The sequence below is a fragment of the Tarenaya hassleriana genome, unplaced genomic scaffold, assembly GCF_000463585.1.
Source record: "Tarenaya hassleriana unplaced genomic scaffold, ASM46358v1 Cleome6, whole genome shotgun sequence".
NCBI classification, from domain to species: Eukaryota; Viridiplantae; Streptophyta; class Magnoliopsida; order Brassicales; family Cleomaceae; genus Tarenaya; species Tarenaya hassleriana.
In genome coordinates, this window is record NW_010968505.1 from 1,877,677 (window position 1) to 1,895,818 (window position 18,142).

Below are 18,142 nucleotides of genomic sequence, written 5' to 3' on the forward strand. Positions count from 1 at the left end.
GTGACAGGGCTAAGCATCGTATCTTCTGGTTGGCACTTGCAGAGCCGCAAGCCGCTTTTTTTTTCTTTTGCAAAACAGCAGCTTGGAAACTCCGGACCTTTTTTTTTCCTATGCGTTCTCTATCCTTCAAGCTTCTCAAAAGAAAATAATATTTTTCATTTTTCAAAAACTCGGGTTTGAAAAATGTTAAAAAAAATCCAAATTATAAAAGTGGGGAATTTTTTTCTCCCCCTCTCCGGTGACAATCGGCTTTCGTCTTTCTAGGGTTATTGTTTTTTCTTTCCTTTGTACCTGAATCGACGTCCAAATCAGCTCTACATCCTCTACGCCACCGCCATTGCTCTCCTCCTCCGGAAAGTTCTACACCTTCTTCTCCGGTGGCAGGTACCGTTTTTCTATCTGGGTTTTTCTTATTTTCCCGGCTTCGTTCCTGTTTGTTCATGTTTGGTAATGCTGTTCTCGAATCCCAACCGTTCCTCTGTGTCGATCTCGGCAATTCCCTTGACAATATCACTAGTGAAATCAGCTTAAAACTCATGCGATTCGTTCTTCATCTGGGTGTCGAAAACGACGGATAAGTTTGTTGAGGGTTTATCTAAATCAGTGGCCATGTTACAAAAGCCTTGTTCCTCGTACACGTGATTCTAAAACCCTAAATTTGTCAGGGTTTAATTTCTGCTCTGAGGATGGTATCGTTGAGCTGGAGACACCAAGCATTAATTCAAGCGTTGATTTCACGGGGACCGCTCAAGGAGAGTGACTTTCAGTCAATCTTCTCCGGCGTCACCGGCAAAAACCCAGGTCGGTATCTGTCTGATTTCGTCCGCTTTATGATTACTTCCGGTGTTTCTTGGTTGATTAGCAATTTTAGGGTCAAGTACAGTGAAGAAAATTTCTGAAATTTTCTTGTTGGTGTGACTGAAAACATGGTGACTGGTAGGGTTTTTAGTGCATCAAATCGATGGATATTTGATAAGTTCCTTCTAGAAATATAAACAAGGGGATATTTGAAGAGTTCCATTTATAATTCAGATATTTTTCGATGATTTTGGATGCAGGAGTTTCTAAGAGGATATTTGACAGGTTCCTTCTGGAGATAAACAAGGAGCTCTCCTACGTTCACTTTGAGTTAAGAGCATGTAGAGATCAATACGATGGCCAAGTCTGTTATGGAGTGGTTAACAATGTCTCCGATGAACAGTCAAAGCTTGGTACCAAATATTCTGTTCCCCAGATCGCATTCTTTAAAGGCGTCGTAAGTCTCCTCATCACTATAGTGCTTAATGCATGCTTAATTATGTTTCTTGTTTGTGTTTGATTTCTTAACATCATATTTCCTCAGTAAATCTACACCAAAAAGTCTATTTTGATGGATATCACTAATCTATTCTTTGTTTGCAATTCTGTTATCCGATCAGCAAATCTAGGAATGTTTTCAGATTGTTATAAGCCGGTAGTAGGTTCTATTTTGTAGGAAGAATGGGCTGGTTTATATAAAAAGACTCAAAGCATGACATTATCTTAATGAATGATGGTAATTATCGATTGCAATATGGGTAAAAGCTCTGTCCTTGCTATTCTGGTCTCAGCTGGCATCCAAAGAGTAACATTTTTCTATCTTACATGCAATTCAAATGTCTAGCTGTTGCAAAAATTATGATTGAAGTTTCAATGCCAATAAAGGATATCTTTAGATATTAGACGAGGAAATCTTTTGCATGTCTCATATTTCCAAGACGGGTTTATTCCTTCCCATACCGTCCCCAAAATTCATGGTGAAATGATTCCCACATAGAGGATCTGGATCTTTTGTTTGTGCCCTGTTTGCTGTGCTACTATACAAGCAAATGGCTAGGAGTTTATTCATGTCATGTATTTCGGCTAAACATTACTCCCTCTTTCTCTTCTGACAGATGGAAGCTATTGCACAGGATGAAACAGCAAGTGGAAGCATATCAAGTTTCGATGCTCTTAATATCCGGCCAGAGAACCAGGTCGGGCAGGGTTCCTTGTGCATTTTCCACTTCTATCCATTGATCAAATACAATTCCCTGGCCAATCAACCGATCATTGCGAATCTTGAATTGCTATTTCTTTTAGAAGTTGCATAAAAATCTTCTGGCTGAAAATGAATTGTAGAAGTTTCTCTTTGTATATGTTTGACAGATCTGGTGTCTTTTCAGATATCGACAGAGGCTGGCAGCAGTCAACAGGAAGTCCCTGCTGCATTGAGGAACTTCACAATGTCACAAAAGGAGAAAACTCTCGGTGAACTTGTACGTGACAAATGGCTCTGCCTCACACCAGAAGGCAACTATGGAATTGGTATCAGATCTCTTCTTGACCTACGCAGTTGGTTCAGAAACAACAATATTCCTTGTTGTGAAGTATGCAACGAGGCTGGCGTAAAGGTCCACATTCTTTCTCAGTCTACTGCTAGTTTTGAACTCTGTTTACTTTCCCCTATTTTCGTCTTACAAATTATCTGAAAGATACACCACAAATCGAATTTATCTTAAACCGCAAAGCAGGCCTAATAGGACTTGCGGGTGAACCGAGAAAACTACCAAATCTTATATTGAATTTAGTCTAGTGATCTAAATTCTAAGTTTCCAAGAGATCCAAGTTTAATATTCAGACCACCATAATAGATTACCACAGTGTATATGGGTTTAAATTGTGTGAGTCACCTCGTTTTTAGAATCGAAAATTGTCCAATCTTCTTGAGCCAGACTCTAAACTTGACTGTAATGTAGAAATATAATGAGTATAATTAGCTATACTGTCTTGTAGAATCCGGCACCTAATTGCTGAATAGTGTTTACTGTCCAAATGCATGTACTTTTCTAAGATAAAATCGCCGCTCAACAAAGCTGATCCAAATTTAGAAGTTTTGGGTAACTCATTTCGGCTAAAACTTTATGCTTCTGTTTGTGACACTCATTGACAGGCTGAGATTTGCTCGAGCAGAGGTTGCACGATCCGAGTGCACAAGTACTGCCTCAAAAACATGTTACCACAAGGGGTAAAAAATAATACTGTCTTTACATTTACCTCAATTCCTGACAGTATTACATCAAGGGCGGTATTTTTCTGAATCGGGTTTGCAGAATAATAAAGTATGCCCTGGTTGCAACAAAGCATGGCATGTTACCGTTACCAAAGTAGAGGAAGCCCCTGAAGAAGCGGATGAAGAAAATGAAATCTCGGAGAATCAGACCGCAGCTTCACAGCCAAAGAGAAGGAAACTCAGAAGCAACCGAACATTTGATACGGATTTAGCTGGGAATTGTTCTTCCCAAGCATCGGGAGCCTCTACCAGTGGCGTGGCTACGAGAAGGGTTACACGAAGCACATCCCATTCTGGATCCCAGCGTTGATCTTTTGCTGAAGAGCTGCTGCTTTGTACATTTTTGGGGCAGATCTGAAAATGAGTGTTGTTTTTTTTTTTTGTCTATATGTCTAAACATGGCTAACAAGTCATTTCCATGCGAGGCTAAACTCTAATGTAGTAAATTAGGCGTTGAAGAATGCAAAGAAAGTGCATTGTGAATCTGTGAGCGTTGAACTTAAAATGCTTTGAGAATGCACTGAATGTGCGTTATGATAAAGTTATACACTGGTGGGGGGGGTCTTGATAAGAAAAATAATATTAGGGTACAATCCAAGATTCTATTGTAATATGGGGGGTGAAAATGAACAGAAAAAAATCTATACACTAAAACCGATCATTTTTTATTAGAAACCCGATGCATTCTTAATTCTTCTTTCCACCATATGCTGTATACATATCTTGGCAGCCTTCTTTATTTTACAGGTGAAGCTCGTACACATTCATAATCTACATAAAGATGATCAGAATGTGAATGAATATGGGTTTATGTTAGCCCGAGAGATCAAACCAGCATCCAAGCTCCCTCGAAATCTCGATGAGAACGAGAGCTTTGTCGAATTATAATATATCTCGGATGAATGTGTTGGTCCTTGAGTACATTCATCGCTTTTGGTTTTCATCAGCTAGATGTTGCTGGTGGAATTCTTTGGAACCTGAGGCATGGCTATCGGATACTTGGGTCATCGGGATGAACCTGCAAATACAGAATTTCCATACGATGCTGAAACAGACAGGACAAGCTAATCAAATTCAACTATTAAAATTTGGGTCCATTTCTTCACCTCTACTGTAATTTCACTAGTCAGCTCTCATCCTTCTTCGGGTACAGACCACAGCTCCTGCTGTTATAACTTATTGGTTGAATCCTGTAAGGAAAACATGCGAAACATCGACCCATGAAAAAAAAGCTTGTTCTTTCAACTAACATACGGACGCGATTTGTTAACGAAAATATCGGATCAATATGACATCGATTTCTGAAATACAACAGTCCAAAACTTAAGGTAAACTCATAAAAAGCAGTTAATTTTTTTTTACCAAGTATAGTAGATAAGACCTCCCGCATCCGCAAAGTGGGATCACCAGCAACAATGGACTTCACAAGCCAAGCAATGTGCTCGTCGGGTCGTACTAAGATGGATCCTCTGTCAGTAATCTTACAGATACTCCACCACGAGGCTTCACCCGGTTGCCTTTTAAGTTCCATGACATTGATATAGTTTTGCCATGGAGCCAATGCCTGTTTGCTCCGTGCTTTTGTTCCATCGACATTGTCGCTAGGCCACAACACGCATACCTTAACGTTGGTTCTGAACTCCTCGGCCACTTTGAAGGTAGCACGAGCCAACTGGTAGGACTCCTCAAATGGCGCTATTATAAGGAGGAACTCCACTTTTTCTATGGAAACAAGATCCAAAATTGAAACAATGTCCTGAGAAAGAGATGCATAACACAATGATGAGGAAAAATGTTAGAGCAGCCAAAACCAAAGCTTCTCGAAAGTGGAGATATATCATTGATGATCACTCGGAAATAAGAGCGGAAACTGATGAAGCACCTCGCTTGGAGAATCTGACAATATTCTCACGTATGTATGAGGCAGTCTTGAACCTGGATCAGCAGAAGGAACGTAGTCTCTTCTACGACCAGTGGGCACTTCAAGATCGACATCTGCAGACCCATTGTCTGGAACGAGGGCTCCCTCAAGATACCTGAAAACGTTAACTTCTTTAACTTCGGTTTCTACAAAAAACATTCTCGGGCAGATTTGAGAAGTATTTTCTACTGAAGACAGAACAGAACAAGAAACACCATATGTCAAACATTGAAGGACAACCACGAAGTTGTATTCTTCCATCTCACGAAATTCTAAACACTGATTAACAGTTAGTAATCGGTCGATGATACCTGAATCCGAGATCCTCAGCGGGAAACTGAAGTTGAAGGCTCTTTCCTTCTTCGAAGACACTCTTAAGTCTTCTAAGCCTCAAAGATCCCAGTGGATTGCTCTCATTCAACAGAGATTCTGAAAGGTGTGCACGACCTGCCGCAAAGACCCGATCCAAGATCGTCTTTTGCAGTCCAGACGGAAAGATGGAACCGATTGTAGTATTTAATAGCCGATGAACTACAAAACCAGAAACACATAATAGAAAGTAAAGGATGGGAATAATTTCCATGGCATGTAGGGTTGAGTATTGTGTCACTCCTGGAAAACTGATCTGTGCTTAGATGAATCTAAAGCAAGATGACAAGCTTACCTGAGTTTGCAACTGTTGGATCAAGGCCTAGGGCTGAAGGCACTGACATAGCTGCTCTGAAGTTCTGAACGCTGAGTGAGGTATTGAAAAGGGCAATCTGTAAACAAAGATATTTGTGAAGAATGATAAGAATTGGCTTTGGAAGAATGAACATAAAAAAAAAAAATAGATAAGAAAAATACAATACCGGCCTACGTTCTGTCTCATAGGTATTAAGAATTGAAGATTGTGCAGTTCCCTTTACAAGAGCTGCAATTTTCCATGCGAGATTATGAGCATCCTGAATTCCAGTGTTCATTCCTGCAAGAATCATGTAATTTGGTGTCAAGGTATCTTCCATTCTCAATGCAAAACAATTTATTCAAAATATCCGTATCACACTGACGTCTGAATCTTTCTTTAATTCAATTCCAATTAAAAATTAAAAAAATGTTACGTATATGTTAAGATTTGTTTTGGAGTATACACTATTTCTAACTGCCAATTTTCTCGTCTCACACTTCCTTTAGTTATAGCAGTATGATGCTAGTGTTGACTGGATTCCTCCAAAAACTTTAATTATTGATATTATATACTGCATGGTGAGGACACCGGTTTGTCAAAAAGTGCTAGGAATCATGACAACTTACCAAAACCCCCTGCAGGCGGGAATCGATGAGCAGCATCACCAACAAGTATCACTCTGTTCTCACAGCAGATGAATTTCTCAGCAACTTCAGCATGCATAACCCATGGCTTTACATCAACAACATTGCAGTCTGCAAGCTCTTGACCAACCAATTTGAATATCAACATCTTGCATATCTACAAGATATCGTTCAAAGAAATGACCACAAGCAATATCATCATAGTTTACATTAGTTTCATTTTGGATGGGGGAAAATTAAGAGGTCTCATTGAGTAATACGGTGGAATGACAGAAAATACCTCAGGACTGAAATCAGACAGAGTCTGTTGAGGTGGGTAGTATGGTATCTGCAGTAACGGGGGCATCAGGACAAGGTATGCTAAACTGTTGGGAAAGATGATCTAAGATTTAAGAAACTTATAATTACCTGCAACACAAACTCTCCTTGCTGAAGATCATGCGCAACAAGCACTCCTATTGCTTCAGTGTTAAAAATGAAAAACAACATTCCTGGTCTGCTATTGCGCAGGTACTCCCCCAACTCTCTGCTCATGAAATGAACACTGATAAGCTTTTGCAAGTTTTTTTCACCCCTCATTTCTATGCCTGCAAGACTTCTTACGGCACTTCCCGCACCATCAGCACCAATGAGTGTTCTACACTGTATATTTCTTCTCATGTGCTTCCCTCCTTTCAGAAAAGAAACAGTTGCAGTAACACTTTCATTTTTAGCATCAATAGCCACACATTCATGTCCCATCAGAATTTGCCTCCCGCCGATAGGATCAAGCTCCCCTTCTAATCTTCGCACATGGAAGTCGAGGTTTTCCAACCTCTTAAGTAGTAAATTTGTCAACTTGTACTGGGAGAAGTGAGCAACAGAAACTGGGCTGACAATCTTCTCAAAGTCTGTTTATAACAGCACAAAAGTAAATTATAACACACAACAATTATGAAATGTTTCTGGCTTATTTCAATTCGGAAAAATTTATGGGCGCGTTACGCAATTAAATCTGTTCTGGATAATGGATAAGCATTCCAAAAGAGACAGGAACTACTAAAGGGAAACACACCTTTAGGTCGCATGTGATCCACCGTACCAAGAGTTGAACCAGAGAGAGATGTGCAGTATATGAATTTTCTCCACAAATCTACAGGTGGTTGTGACCTTTCGATCTCTTCAGCTAATCCATCCAATTTACGGAAGATCTAAGAATAGAGATAAATGCAAATGAACTGAGAAACAACTAGAACCATCCGAAACAAAAATCAACCTCACGAATAGAATTCAGACCTCCATGGATCGGTTGTTGATAAAATGCGCTTGAGGATGTTTTGAAAAGTTCGTATTTTTGTCCACAACAGTACATTTCACTCCTATAGAAGATCAAACCATTCGATTTCGTAAAAAAAATTAAGCCCAGCTTGAAAAGAGCATCCCAAATCTTCTCTTCTTGTAAATTCAAGCAAGATTTAAGAATTTTACATAAACCTGTACCTAATTTGGTGAGAAGGATGGAGAGAACGAGGCCTACTGGTCCAGCACCTACGATCAAAACAGGGAGAGTAGCATCATCGCCATGGAAGACATTACCATCTGAAAAATCCCTAATATGGGAGTTTAGTTCTGGGAAAGCTCTGACTCTCGAGCTTTTACGACTTATTCCGGCGACCCTCCCGATCAACCCTAGAATCGCCATGGCTGTAAAGCTGAAAGCCGTTGGAGAAGAATTTAAGAGGGAAGGTCGGGAAAACACGGTGGCGTCTCAACCGTGCGTGTAGTTTTTGCACCTGGGAAACGACACGCGGTGCATCAAGGCAAAAAAAAAAATCTTTTAATTTAAAATACCATACTCGTATTTTTGTAAAATTAGAAATTATAAAATACAAACTTATGTATGTAGGTTATGCGAGCATATAAAAATATCTGAAATCCGATTTTGATTAAATGAAATTAAAAATAATTTTATCATTTTTATGGATATTAATAATATTTTGTAATTAAAAGAACATAAATTTTAAAAAATTAAAGATGATTATATATTTTTAATAAATATAAAAAATTATTTTATAATTATATGGAATATTTATAGATATTTAACTAATAAAATAATAAACTCAAACTCGACTTATGAATAACTTCGGTATATCACCCGAATTGCTCCGATAATTTTGTCAACCACTGGGGTTAAATGTTTTGTTTAGAAGAAAGATGTTCGCATCAACTTCTTCTTGGTGGGACTGGGATGACGAGTAGTGTTTTCCAAACTGTACATACATGCCTATACATTTGTATATGTCCATACCATATATGCATTTGTGTGTGTGTATATATATACATATGTATAAATAAATATGTAAATATATATGTATAACATATGTACGTGTATGTATGTGTATATATCTATAAATATATATGTATGGATATGTTTTTATTTTCAATATTTTATAATTAATATTAAATGTTTTAATTTTTAAGTATTTAAAATGTGTTTTAAAGTTTAAATATTTTATAAAATTAAAATATAAAATTTTTAATTCAATGTCCCATCCAATTTTTTAATGCTCCAAGGACCTTCTGCTATTTGTATGCCTCAATCTTTTTAAAGTAGAAATCTTCACAATAGAATTCAAATCATTTCATTAAAACTCTAAACAAAAAAAAACAATTTAAAAACATGGATGGCCTTTTTAATTTGGTTATCCTAATCGAATAAAATATAAAAATGAAATTGAAAAAAGATTGAATTCGAAAAAAAAAAAAATCAAACGGAGTCGAATTCTTTATAATCACAAAACTCGAAAATAACCGAAAGGATCTAAAAAAAAAAATACAAACCCCTTCGAAGAAAATGGGCCAGATGACACAAAGCCAATTTAAACCATAATGCTAATAGACTGGATTGATGCAGCCCAAATATTAATGGGCCCAGCCCATTATATTAATACCCAAATTTATCCATGTACTTTAACCAGATTTGTTGTTAGCACAGAACCGAGGATTAATCATATTTTTTTTGGTAATCGAGTTCTGAACAGATACCCAAACTAATTGTAGAGTCGGGAGTAAGCGATGTGATTAGAATATGTATTCTCTTTTCTAATTTGAAGCTTGAACTCGGGCCGTGATTAACGTTTTACATCTCGTTTCATCGGTTGAGTTACTCAAGTTAATGGATTAATCATATGTTGTGATTTGCTACTATGCTTTTGATATAGTTTTTTTTATAACGGAAGAAACCACCACGACTCATCGGATGTAGAATAAACCCATCGATTTTATACAATAGTCTGCAAACCACGTGAAACAGTTAAAACAATCGAAACTGATAGATTCAGAGAAAACTCATTCTCTGGAGGCTTGAACCCATGAACTTTGCATGTGTTCTCAACCAATAAAGGTGGGGTTTCCTCTGCATTTGATATAGTTTTCCCAATCTTCATGTTTTATTCTTGTATTGGTTGATAAATGTAACTCGGTCTTATTAATAGGTCTGCATAAATTTATTTTAAATTTAAACCAATTTAAAAAAGGAGATTATTACAGCTCAAATGTAAAAACATGAAATGACAATCCTATAGGTAATTTGTGAATTGTTCAATATAGGTATCTGTAAATAAAATGAACATACTCAACGAATGTTAATTGGTGTAACTGTTGATGTACTAAATTTTGGATTGATATTTACATTTACATGAATAAAAATAAACAAATGTTTGAATTACAGGTGTATATATATGTATATATATAGTACTAGACTTCGTAGGTCGTTATCAAAATAACTGGTTATGACAAAAAAAAAATTAACATTATATTCACAAATTTAAAACCCATTCCAAAGTAGACATGTATTTTTTTTTTAAATTTCAAATTATTTGATTAAGTCGGCTATGTGACATCTAAATACGTGATTTTCACGAAAACATACATGAAACCAAGCTGAGAATTCGATTAAGGTTACTAATTATCGACTAATGAATGTGATTAAGAGCTGTTTTAGAGAAGTGAAGGGAAGCATGTAGACATAGAACCAGTGGCCCGTAAGACATGTCACGTTTAAAACCAAACCAAAAGAGGAAAGGAAGAAAACGACAAATGTTACTATTTTTGGATAAGACCAAATTCTTCGACTAACCCTTTGGATCATCCGCAGGGCAAATATTTTGAATACCAATTTACCTTTTTGAATTTAGTGTAACCTAACTACGGTTTGGTTGAATATGGAACCGAAAGAAATGCTTCATCTTTTCTGTCTAGTTTGATTTTTTTTTCCATATCTAATTAGCATACTATCCCAAAAGTCCAACCCAATTCAGTTCGGTTTTTAGCAAACAAAAAATATATCAGTCTACCTCATATCGTCTTAGCCCGCGAACCAAATGAGTCCGTCCGTGACCAAATATATAAACTTTAAAAATAAAATTTTAATACTAAAAAATATTTAAAACTAATTTTAATATTTAAAATATAATAAAAAATAAATTTTAAACAAAAACAAACTAAATATGTAATAAAAATATACTTTGTATATAAAAATATTTTAAAATATATAATTTTTTTTCTGGCCCGCGAGCCAGCCCGGCTCAGCATGAGTCCGACTCGTGACGGGTTGGCTCGTTTGGCCCGGTTTTTTTTTTGCTCAAATATTTTGAGCTCGACTCAGAAAAATATGGGTCGGTTCATGAGCCAACCCGCTATCCGCGACTCGTTTTACACCCCCTAATAATAATAATAATAATAATAATAATAATAATAATAATAATAATAATAATAAAATGGTGAACTTAATGTACAGATATAGACGGACCAGCACACACTCAACTGCATACGTGGGAGTGACCATCCTTTGGTGGAGGTGGAGCTGCATTATATAGCATTCGATCAACTATGAATGTCCCGGCTCAGCATGAGTCCGACTCGTGACGGGTTGGCTCGTTTGGCCCGGTTTTTTTTTTGCTCAAATATTTTGAGCTCGACTCAGAAAAATATGGGTCGGTTCATGAGCCAACCCGCTATCCGCGACTCGTTTTACACCCCCTAATAATAATAATAATAATAATAATAATAATAATAATAATAATAATAATAATAAAATGGTGAACTTAATGTACAGATATAGACGGACCAGCACACACTCAACTGCATACGTGGGAGTGACCATCCTTTGGTGGAGGTGGAGCTGCATTATATAGCATTCGATCAACTATGAATGTGTGTGTATTTGGGTGACTGACATTGATTTTCATTACTGGAAATATATTTTAAAAATGACAACATTGACTTTAAATTACTTTTTATTTCGTTATTAGATAATGGGGTTGTAGGGTTTCAAAATAATTTTTTAGTTGTAATCATAAATTTACGCATAATAAATTAATAACATAAGAGTGTAATTTCGTTTGTTGGAAATTAAGATTGTGTTAAACAGGGATATTACATGTTTCTAAATATATTACCATATTCGATTTCGTTTGGATTCAAATTGTACTGCTTGAAAAAAAAAATTGTTAGAATCTAGTCTTATTAAATCGGCACAGTTTCGGTTTAGTTTAGGTTTTATTGATTTTTAACATATATATATATATATATAATTGTTAATTCTTTTGTCTAAAGGACGAGAAGATAACCTTGTATATAATGCGTATGTGAATCACTCAAATTTTTGACGATTCAGACAAAGTGCTCTTCCACGATATAGTTAATTTTTCTTAATTTCTTCGTATCTTTTCACCAATGACTTGGTAAAAACTTATACAACATAATTTCCCATTAAATTCAGTTTGATTATTTCGTTTTTATATTAAAACATGGTTATTTCTATGATATACGGTCTAAATAAATGTCATAAGCTTTTGGGAAATTTTTAGTCTTCTTTAGTGCATCTGCGTGTATTAAACAATGTATGTTTGCAATAAGCACGCACACGCTGAAACACGTAGACGTTTATCTTTAATTACAGAAAAATAATGAAGGTCAACAATATAATATATGCCACTTTCTTATACGTTCGTATACGTGCATTCACATAGCTATACACATACATACATATATATATATGTACGTATTGATACATGAATTATACCAATGAAAATCGGGAAATATTATATAAGGCATATTAATATGAATAATCGTCATAATATGGAAAGATCAATCAGATTAATTCAAGTACACAATTTATCGGAATAGATCGAACGAAATTCAAATAAGATATTCACGACATGGACATGATCAATGATCTTTAAGTAAATGACGTTGATGCGTAGAAAATTGTACAGCAATATATTATCTGTTGCATAGTTTTTTTCACAAGTATATTTTTTATAGTAGATTTTTTTATTGTCAAATTCGGAGGGATTCAATTCAGTTATACCGTTTCAAATTTTACGGTAGGATCGATCTTCTATTACATTTAAACTATTTACACATATTAATTAACATAAAGCAATGCATTTTATGAAAAATAAATAACTGATGTGATATATCGACAATGAAATATTAGGGTTATCCAAACTTGAGTGACCTAGTGGTGAGAGAACATGCAAAGCATGCTCTTACCTTGGGTTTAAATCCAAGTGTTGGGAGGAACGTTCACTTCGGTTTCTCTAGTCTTCTGGGAGATGTAATCGGACCGAAGGTTCGGTAAACTTCCGGATTATCAAAAAATTATCAAAAAATTGTATATATATTAGGGTTAGAAAATATGTTCTAACCGGTAAGAGAAGCTTGGTTCAGTGTTTCATCGACGTAATATGAAATGGAACCTTTATCTAATAAAAAAAAAAGTCAAATTATAAAAAAAATATTTATTTATTTATATTTTGTATGTAAATCTATTAAAATTATATATATAATACATATGCACGCATATTTTTGACGAATGGCAAAAAGTCAAAGGAAGACCATTCCACTTTGACATTCTTCTTGCTTTCCGAAGACATGTTTGGATGTTTCAAGGCAAAGACAACACGAATCAAGAGAAGCAGATAAAGTTTTTTTTTTTGTCTGTGTAATCAGATACGTTTCTTTATAAATATCCAATTTCTTTGTATTTATTTACAATCACTATTCGCATGTTGACAACTACATAAAATTATATAATAACATATTTTTTACAATTTGTTTTTTTTTTGTGACATTACATTCCTCGCCGAGGAAAATAACCTAATCTTTTAAGTGCATAGGAAATTGAATTTATCTTAAGGCGGATATTGATATGAGTAAATGGAAAAATAGTAGCATGAGAGTTGCTAATTTCAGTTTTTTTATAAAGGAAAATATAATATTTTTACTCTTACACCACAACAAAATGCAATAAAATTTGTATTTTTACTCCCCAAAATATCCAATATTAAAACCAACAAGGAACTATGAAGCCCAAAATTTTGTCAAACCCTAGAATTTGCAGAAACTTTCTGCAAATTCCATAAAAAAAATTTACAAATAAAAAACTTTAAACCAAAAAAATAAAATAATAAAATAAAACAAAAAAATCGATTCAGGTTAGTCAGTAGCAACAGTGACGATATACAACCGCTCCGTCACATCGCCGTTATCATCCTGCGCCGTTATCACCACGTCAACGCTTCCAGTGCACGTCAACACCTTGGCCCTCTTCACCTCTTCTTCCCAATCTGTGGACCCCACAACATAAAGCATCATAACCGCACAACTAATTTGGGCAGCTAAAAGGCCCAACCAAAGCCCACGAAACCCAACACCGGCCCAAAAAGTCAACGCAACCGCAACCGGTGTTCCGACTAGGTAAAACGCCGCGAGGTTTATGTTCGCCGCTGTGGACGGCCGAGCACTTCCCCGTACGACGCCGCAACCGACGGTTTGAGGGCAGTTTCCGAGCTCGCAAAGCCCGAGTATCGGCAACGCCGCTGCAGTTAAACTTGTAATCTCAGCGTCTCCGGTGAAAATTCCCCCCCAAACGTTACTTACGCCCCATGCAAACGCAGACGCGGTTAAACCCATGAGGCCGGCAAACGCAACTGCGACAGTTGCTGCCAAACGCGCAGCACGCGGGCGATTCGAACCGAGCTCGTTCCCGACTCGGGTGGAGACCGCAAATCCGACTGAAGACGGGAAAATGTACAACAACGACGTTGTTTGGATGAGGATCCCCATTGCCGCCACCGGGGCTTTAGGGTTTACAAGCAAACCGCATAGTACAGTCATGATCTCGTACCACCACCACTCGAGGCAAACGCTAACGCAACTAGGACCGGCGAGGTTGATTAGTGGGCCCCAGTCCTTGAAGCACTCCGAGCTAGGGTTCGTCCACGTGGCTTTGTGCAACCCGGTGAGCCAAACATGACACACGAGAAACACGAGGACGAAGAAATTTGAAGCGGAAGCGGCCATTGCGACACCGACAAAACCCAGTTGGAGATAAGATACGAGGAATAGATTGATGGGTACGTGGAAGATTGTGCCGGCGAGCATGGCTAGGGTTAGCGGGTGAGTGATACCTTGCGCACGAAGGTAAATGCGAAGAGGATGAAGAACTGAGTTGGTCAGCAAATCAGGAACAGAACAGAGAATATACACTTGAGCCAAAGACGCAATGCTCGGATCTTGATGGAGAAAGACCATGATTTTCCCCAAATTAAGCCACAGAACAAGAATCCCAATGGCACAAGCGAGCAAGAAAAGCACAGTCCGTTGTAGGGTTAGAGATAGAAGTTTCGGCTTTCCAGCTCCAAAGGCTTGAGAACAAAGAGGGTCCATGCCTAAGGCAAGGCCCGAGAGAACAGAGTAACCGGTAATGTTGGCGAAGGCAATGGCTAACGAGCCACCAGCAAGTTCGAGCTCGCCGATATGGCCCAGGAAGAGCATTGAGACTGCAGAGCGGGCGTATAGTATCAAAGCCGCAAGGATTGTTGGAAAGGCTAAGGAGAAGAGGGCTTTGCCCTCTCTCGTGATCTGGGAGATTGGTGGGAGAATGCGGGTCGGGTCGGGTTCGGATTCGTAGTCAGTTTTGGTTGAGAAGTTCTTGTGAGTGGTGATATCAGGGTTTTCCATTGACGCGACGATGAACTTTTTAAAAAAATGAACGAATTGAAGAAGAAGGAGTAGGTCTTAATTTGAAAGCGATGAGATCAGAGGGACATAAGGGGACTATTTATAAACATTTCCAAATTAAAGGAAGTGGTAAAAAAACATTATATATGTCTGACTTGAAATTATTTTATACAAAATAATAAAAGTCAAATATATATAAACATCATGCAGACAACACAACAAAAAGCAACATGCATATATGTTACTCTAATTTCGTTATAAAAAACAAGTGTAAGTTTTCATTGAATTATTATAGTAAGAAAGTTACATTCGGAATTTCATTTTGTTTTTTGTTTTTAAATTTGATAAGCTACTAATATTAATTTGCATTGGCTAACCATTTACCAACTTAAGTTTGTCATTATATTGAACCGTATATATATAACTTTTGTGAAGTCAAGGAAATTATTGCACTGTAACATTGGTATAAACTAGGTAAAATATAGTATTTGGTTGTCAACTAATTCATAATGTATTAAATAAACAAATTACCAATGTAATACGGCCATTTTTATAATTATAATTAGCATTGTAGGAAAAAAAAAGTGTTATATTTTTTGTCCCCACCATATTTCATCTCAATATTACGAATACCTAATTATTGATAAATACTTAAAATTTATATCTACGTGGATTTTACGTATTATATGATTTTTATACAATTTCACATTTTATGTAACCGTGTTATATACATGCACACAACTAAAATGTTGGAGAAAATTTTCAACCGAGATGTTTGATGCCAGCATGCAACCATTGGTCCATATTTTACTTGAATATTAAATTTGAGGAAAATAGATAAATTCAAAAATATATAAAGGCTATCATATTGTGAAATGTCAACCATTGTGGCATGTTTATATTTAAGAAATTTTGTAGAATGAAATGAAAGAAATTTTATTCCTTACGCTTAAATAAAAATTAGAAAAAAAATTACATTCTCTTTACTTATCGTACATACATAAATTGAAAACCAATTCATTATAAATAAAACCTTAAAGCTCAGGATTAAGCACACAACAGGAAATTGGTAGTAAAATTTAAACATAGAAAATCAATACAAGTTCATAATAATATATATAATTAATTTTTTAGAACAACAGAAATCTAGAATTCATAAGATTCAAAAAATACTGATAGTTGAATATGATTTAAATGAAAGAGAAAATTTTAAAAAATATCTGAAATTTTCAATTTTTAAAATCTGAACTTTATTTTTTATCAAATAAAACCTCAATTTTATTTTGAAATAAAAATTAAATCTGAACTTTATAATCTTTATGATCTTTGGACATATTGCTAATTTGCTACCATAATATTTCGACATCTTATATGACAAATTAACACATCATCATCAATATATCACGATATCGGAATGTTAAATTAACAATAGATTTAAAAATGAATTAAATTATAAAATTTAGATTTATTTTTAACTTAGTTAAGATTTTATTGGATAAAAAATAAAGATTAGATTTTATTTTGTTAAAGAATAAAAATTCAGATATTTTATGGGGATTATTTTTTAAAAATTAAAAGACGGGTGAAGATGGAGTGTGATACTTAGATAAGGTAGATTTTTTTTAGTTTCAATTACAAAAATATTTTAAAATAGATTTATCTATTTATTTTATTATAAAAAATGGCCAAACTTATATGTTGTTGTTGACATGACTTTTAATTGTGATGAAGGTTTTTTAATTAATTAAAAATGCAAAGGGAAAACAGTGGATGTGTAAGATAAATAATTTTCTCTGTGCAGATTGTTGGGAAAGCTCTTCGGACCTAAACAATTTTTCTGTTTAAGAATTAACATAAAAACCCTTTTTTAAAATTAGAAAATAAGAAAAAAAAATCAAACATAAACTATAAAATGGCTTTCCACTTAAGAAAGGTCGTTTGAGAGTTGAGACCCTTCCAAGTAACGTTTTAAGACATTTTTATTTTTATTTTTTACTTGTAAATTTTTAAACTTTTTTTACTTGATTTATAAAAAAAGCAATTAAACTAATACGAGATTATGTTCTGAAATTATTCGCTTTTGAACATTTTAAAGGGCGCCATATCATTTATTAATCAATCACTTATTAGCGCAGATATCCGGAGTTTTTATTTTTCGTGATATTTCTTTTTCAAAAAATTATATATTACGGTTTGATTATATTTTGTTTTGAGTTTTAATTTTATAAAAAATATTTATTTTCGAATTTATTCGTTTTTGAAAAATTTCAAATTATTATATTCAATAATTAATTTGCTTTAAAAAGTATCCACATTTCATTTTGAGATTAAAGTTAGATAGAATTATATATTGTGCACTAAATATTCTATTCAATTTTATATCTCAATCTCTAACATAGATCCTGTTAGAAAGATTTAAAAATATCTTATAAAAAATTACGAACTTTTATTTATTTATTTTATATAAAACCAGTAACTTCTATAAAAATTACGAGTTTGATAAATCTTACTATATATCCTCCATATTTATTAACGTCCCCATGCATCCCTCCAACGTGGCTTCCCATTACTGACGCTGAAGACACGTTTGCACCACGTGTTTGAAAGCTCGCTACATATGTCTCCACATCAGCTAAATTCAAAAGTTCGGACCGATTTTAGAATCCGGTTTTGTAATTAAATCGGACCGGTCCAGCCTCAATTTTTACGCCTATTTTGATTTCGGAAATGTATCTGTTTTTCTATTTTGGAATTTGTATTGGAAAAAATGTAATGTAATACGTCAGACTAATATATATGTGTATATATGTATATTATGTATTTATGTATAT

General features: G+C 35.2%; 3 protein-coding genes across 4 annotated transcripts; 1 reads left to right on the forward strand and 2 right to left on the reverse strand.

Moving 5' to 3' along the window:
- The first annotated feature begins 6 nt into the window (after positions 1 to 6).
- Positions 7 to 3,554, forward strand: LOC104799054 (non-structural maintenance of chromosomes element 1 homolog). Its single transcript, XM_010521366.1, has 7 exons — positions 7 to 384; positions 666 to 801; positions 1,059 to 1,255; positions 1,914 to 1,994; positions 2,184 to 2,411; positions 2,951 to 3,025; positions 3,111 to 3,554. The coding sequence occupies exons 2-7, from the start codon at positions 687 to 689 to the stop codon at positions 3,378 to 3,380; spliced, it is 966 nt and encodes a 321-aa protein (XP_010519668.1). The 5' UTR covers positions 7 to 384; positions 666 to 686; the 3' UTR covers positions 3,381 to 3,554.
- Positions 3,555 to 3,557: 3 nt separating this feature from the next.
- Positions 3,558 to 8,039, reverse strand: LOC104799053 (putative polyketide hydroxylase). 2 transcript variants are annotated; one of them, XM_010521364.1, is made up of 13 exons: positions 7,782 to 8,039; positions 7,578 to 7,660; positions 7,357 to 7,492; positions 6,711 to 7,192; positions 6,583 to 6,630; positions 6,285 to 6,459; positions 5,843 to 5,955; positions 5,656 to 5,752; positions 5,303 to 5,522; positions 4,953 to 5,106; positions 4,433 to 4,826; positions 4,177 to 4,260; positions 3,558 to 4,088 (listed from the first exon to the last, which is right to left on the reverse strand). In XM_010521364.1, exons 1-12 carry the CDS (start codon positions 7,981 to 7,983, stop codon positions 4,247 to 4,249), a joined length of 2,118 nt encoding a protein of 705 aa, XP_010519666.1. In that variant the 5' UTR covers positions 7,984 to 8,039; the 3' UTR covers positions 3,558 to 4,088; positions 4,177 to 4,246. The 2 variants fall into 2 exon arrangements, with proteins under 2 accessions (XP_010519666.1, XP_010519667.1); XM_010521365.1 differs by lacking the exon at positions 7,578 to 7,660 and having other exon boundaries at positions 7,782 to 7,979.
- A 5,745-nt stretch (positions 8,040 to 13,784) lies between these two features.
- On the reverse strand, positions 13,785 to 15,311 carry LOC104799055 (protein DETOXIFICATION 52). Its single transcript, XM_010521367.1, has one exon. The coding sequence runs from the start codon at positions 15,309 to 15,311 to the stop codon at positions 13,785 to 13,787; it is 1,527 nt and encodes a 508-aa protein (XP_010519669.1).
- Between the last annotated feature and the right edge of the window lie 2,831 nt (positions 15,312 to 18,142).

Coding starts and splice junctions, on each gene's coding strand:
- LOC104799055 (XM_010521367.1), bottom strand. CDS start 15,311: ATGGAAAACCCTGATATCACCACTCACAAGAACTTCTCAACCAAAACT.
- LOC104799053 (XM_010521364.1), bottom strand. CDS start 7,983: ATGGCGATTCTAGGGTTGATCGGGAGGGTCGCCGGAATAAGTCGTAAA. Junction 7,193..7,356: donor GGATCACATGCGACCTAAAG/GTGTGTTTCCCT, acceptor TGTTATAAACAG/ACTTTGAGAAGATTGTCAGC. Junction 5,107..5,302: donor GCTGAGGATCTCGGATTCAG/GTATCATCGACC, acceptor TAACGTTTTCAG/GTATCTTGAGGGAGCCCTCG.
- LOC104799054 (XM_010521366.1), top strand. CDS start 687: ATGGTATCGTTGAGCTGGAGACACCAAGCATTAATTCAAGCGTTGATT. Junction 1,256..1,913: donor TCGCATTCTTTAAAGGCGTC/GTAAGTCTCCTC, acceptor CTCTTCTGACAG/ATGGAAGCTATTGCACAGGA. Junction 2,412..2,950: donor GCAACGAGGCTGGCGTAAAG/GTCCACATTCTT, acceptor ACTCATTGACAG/GCTGAGATTTGCTCGAGCAG.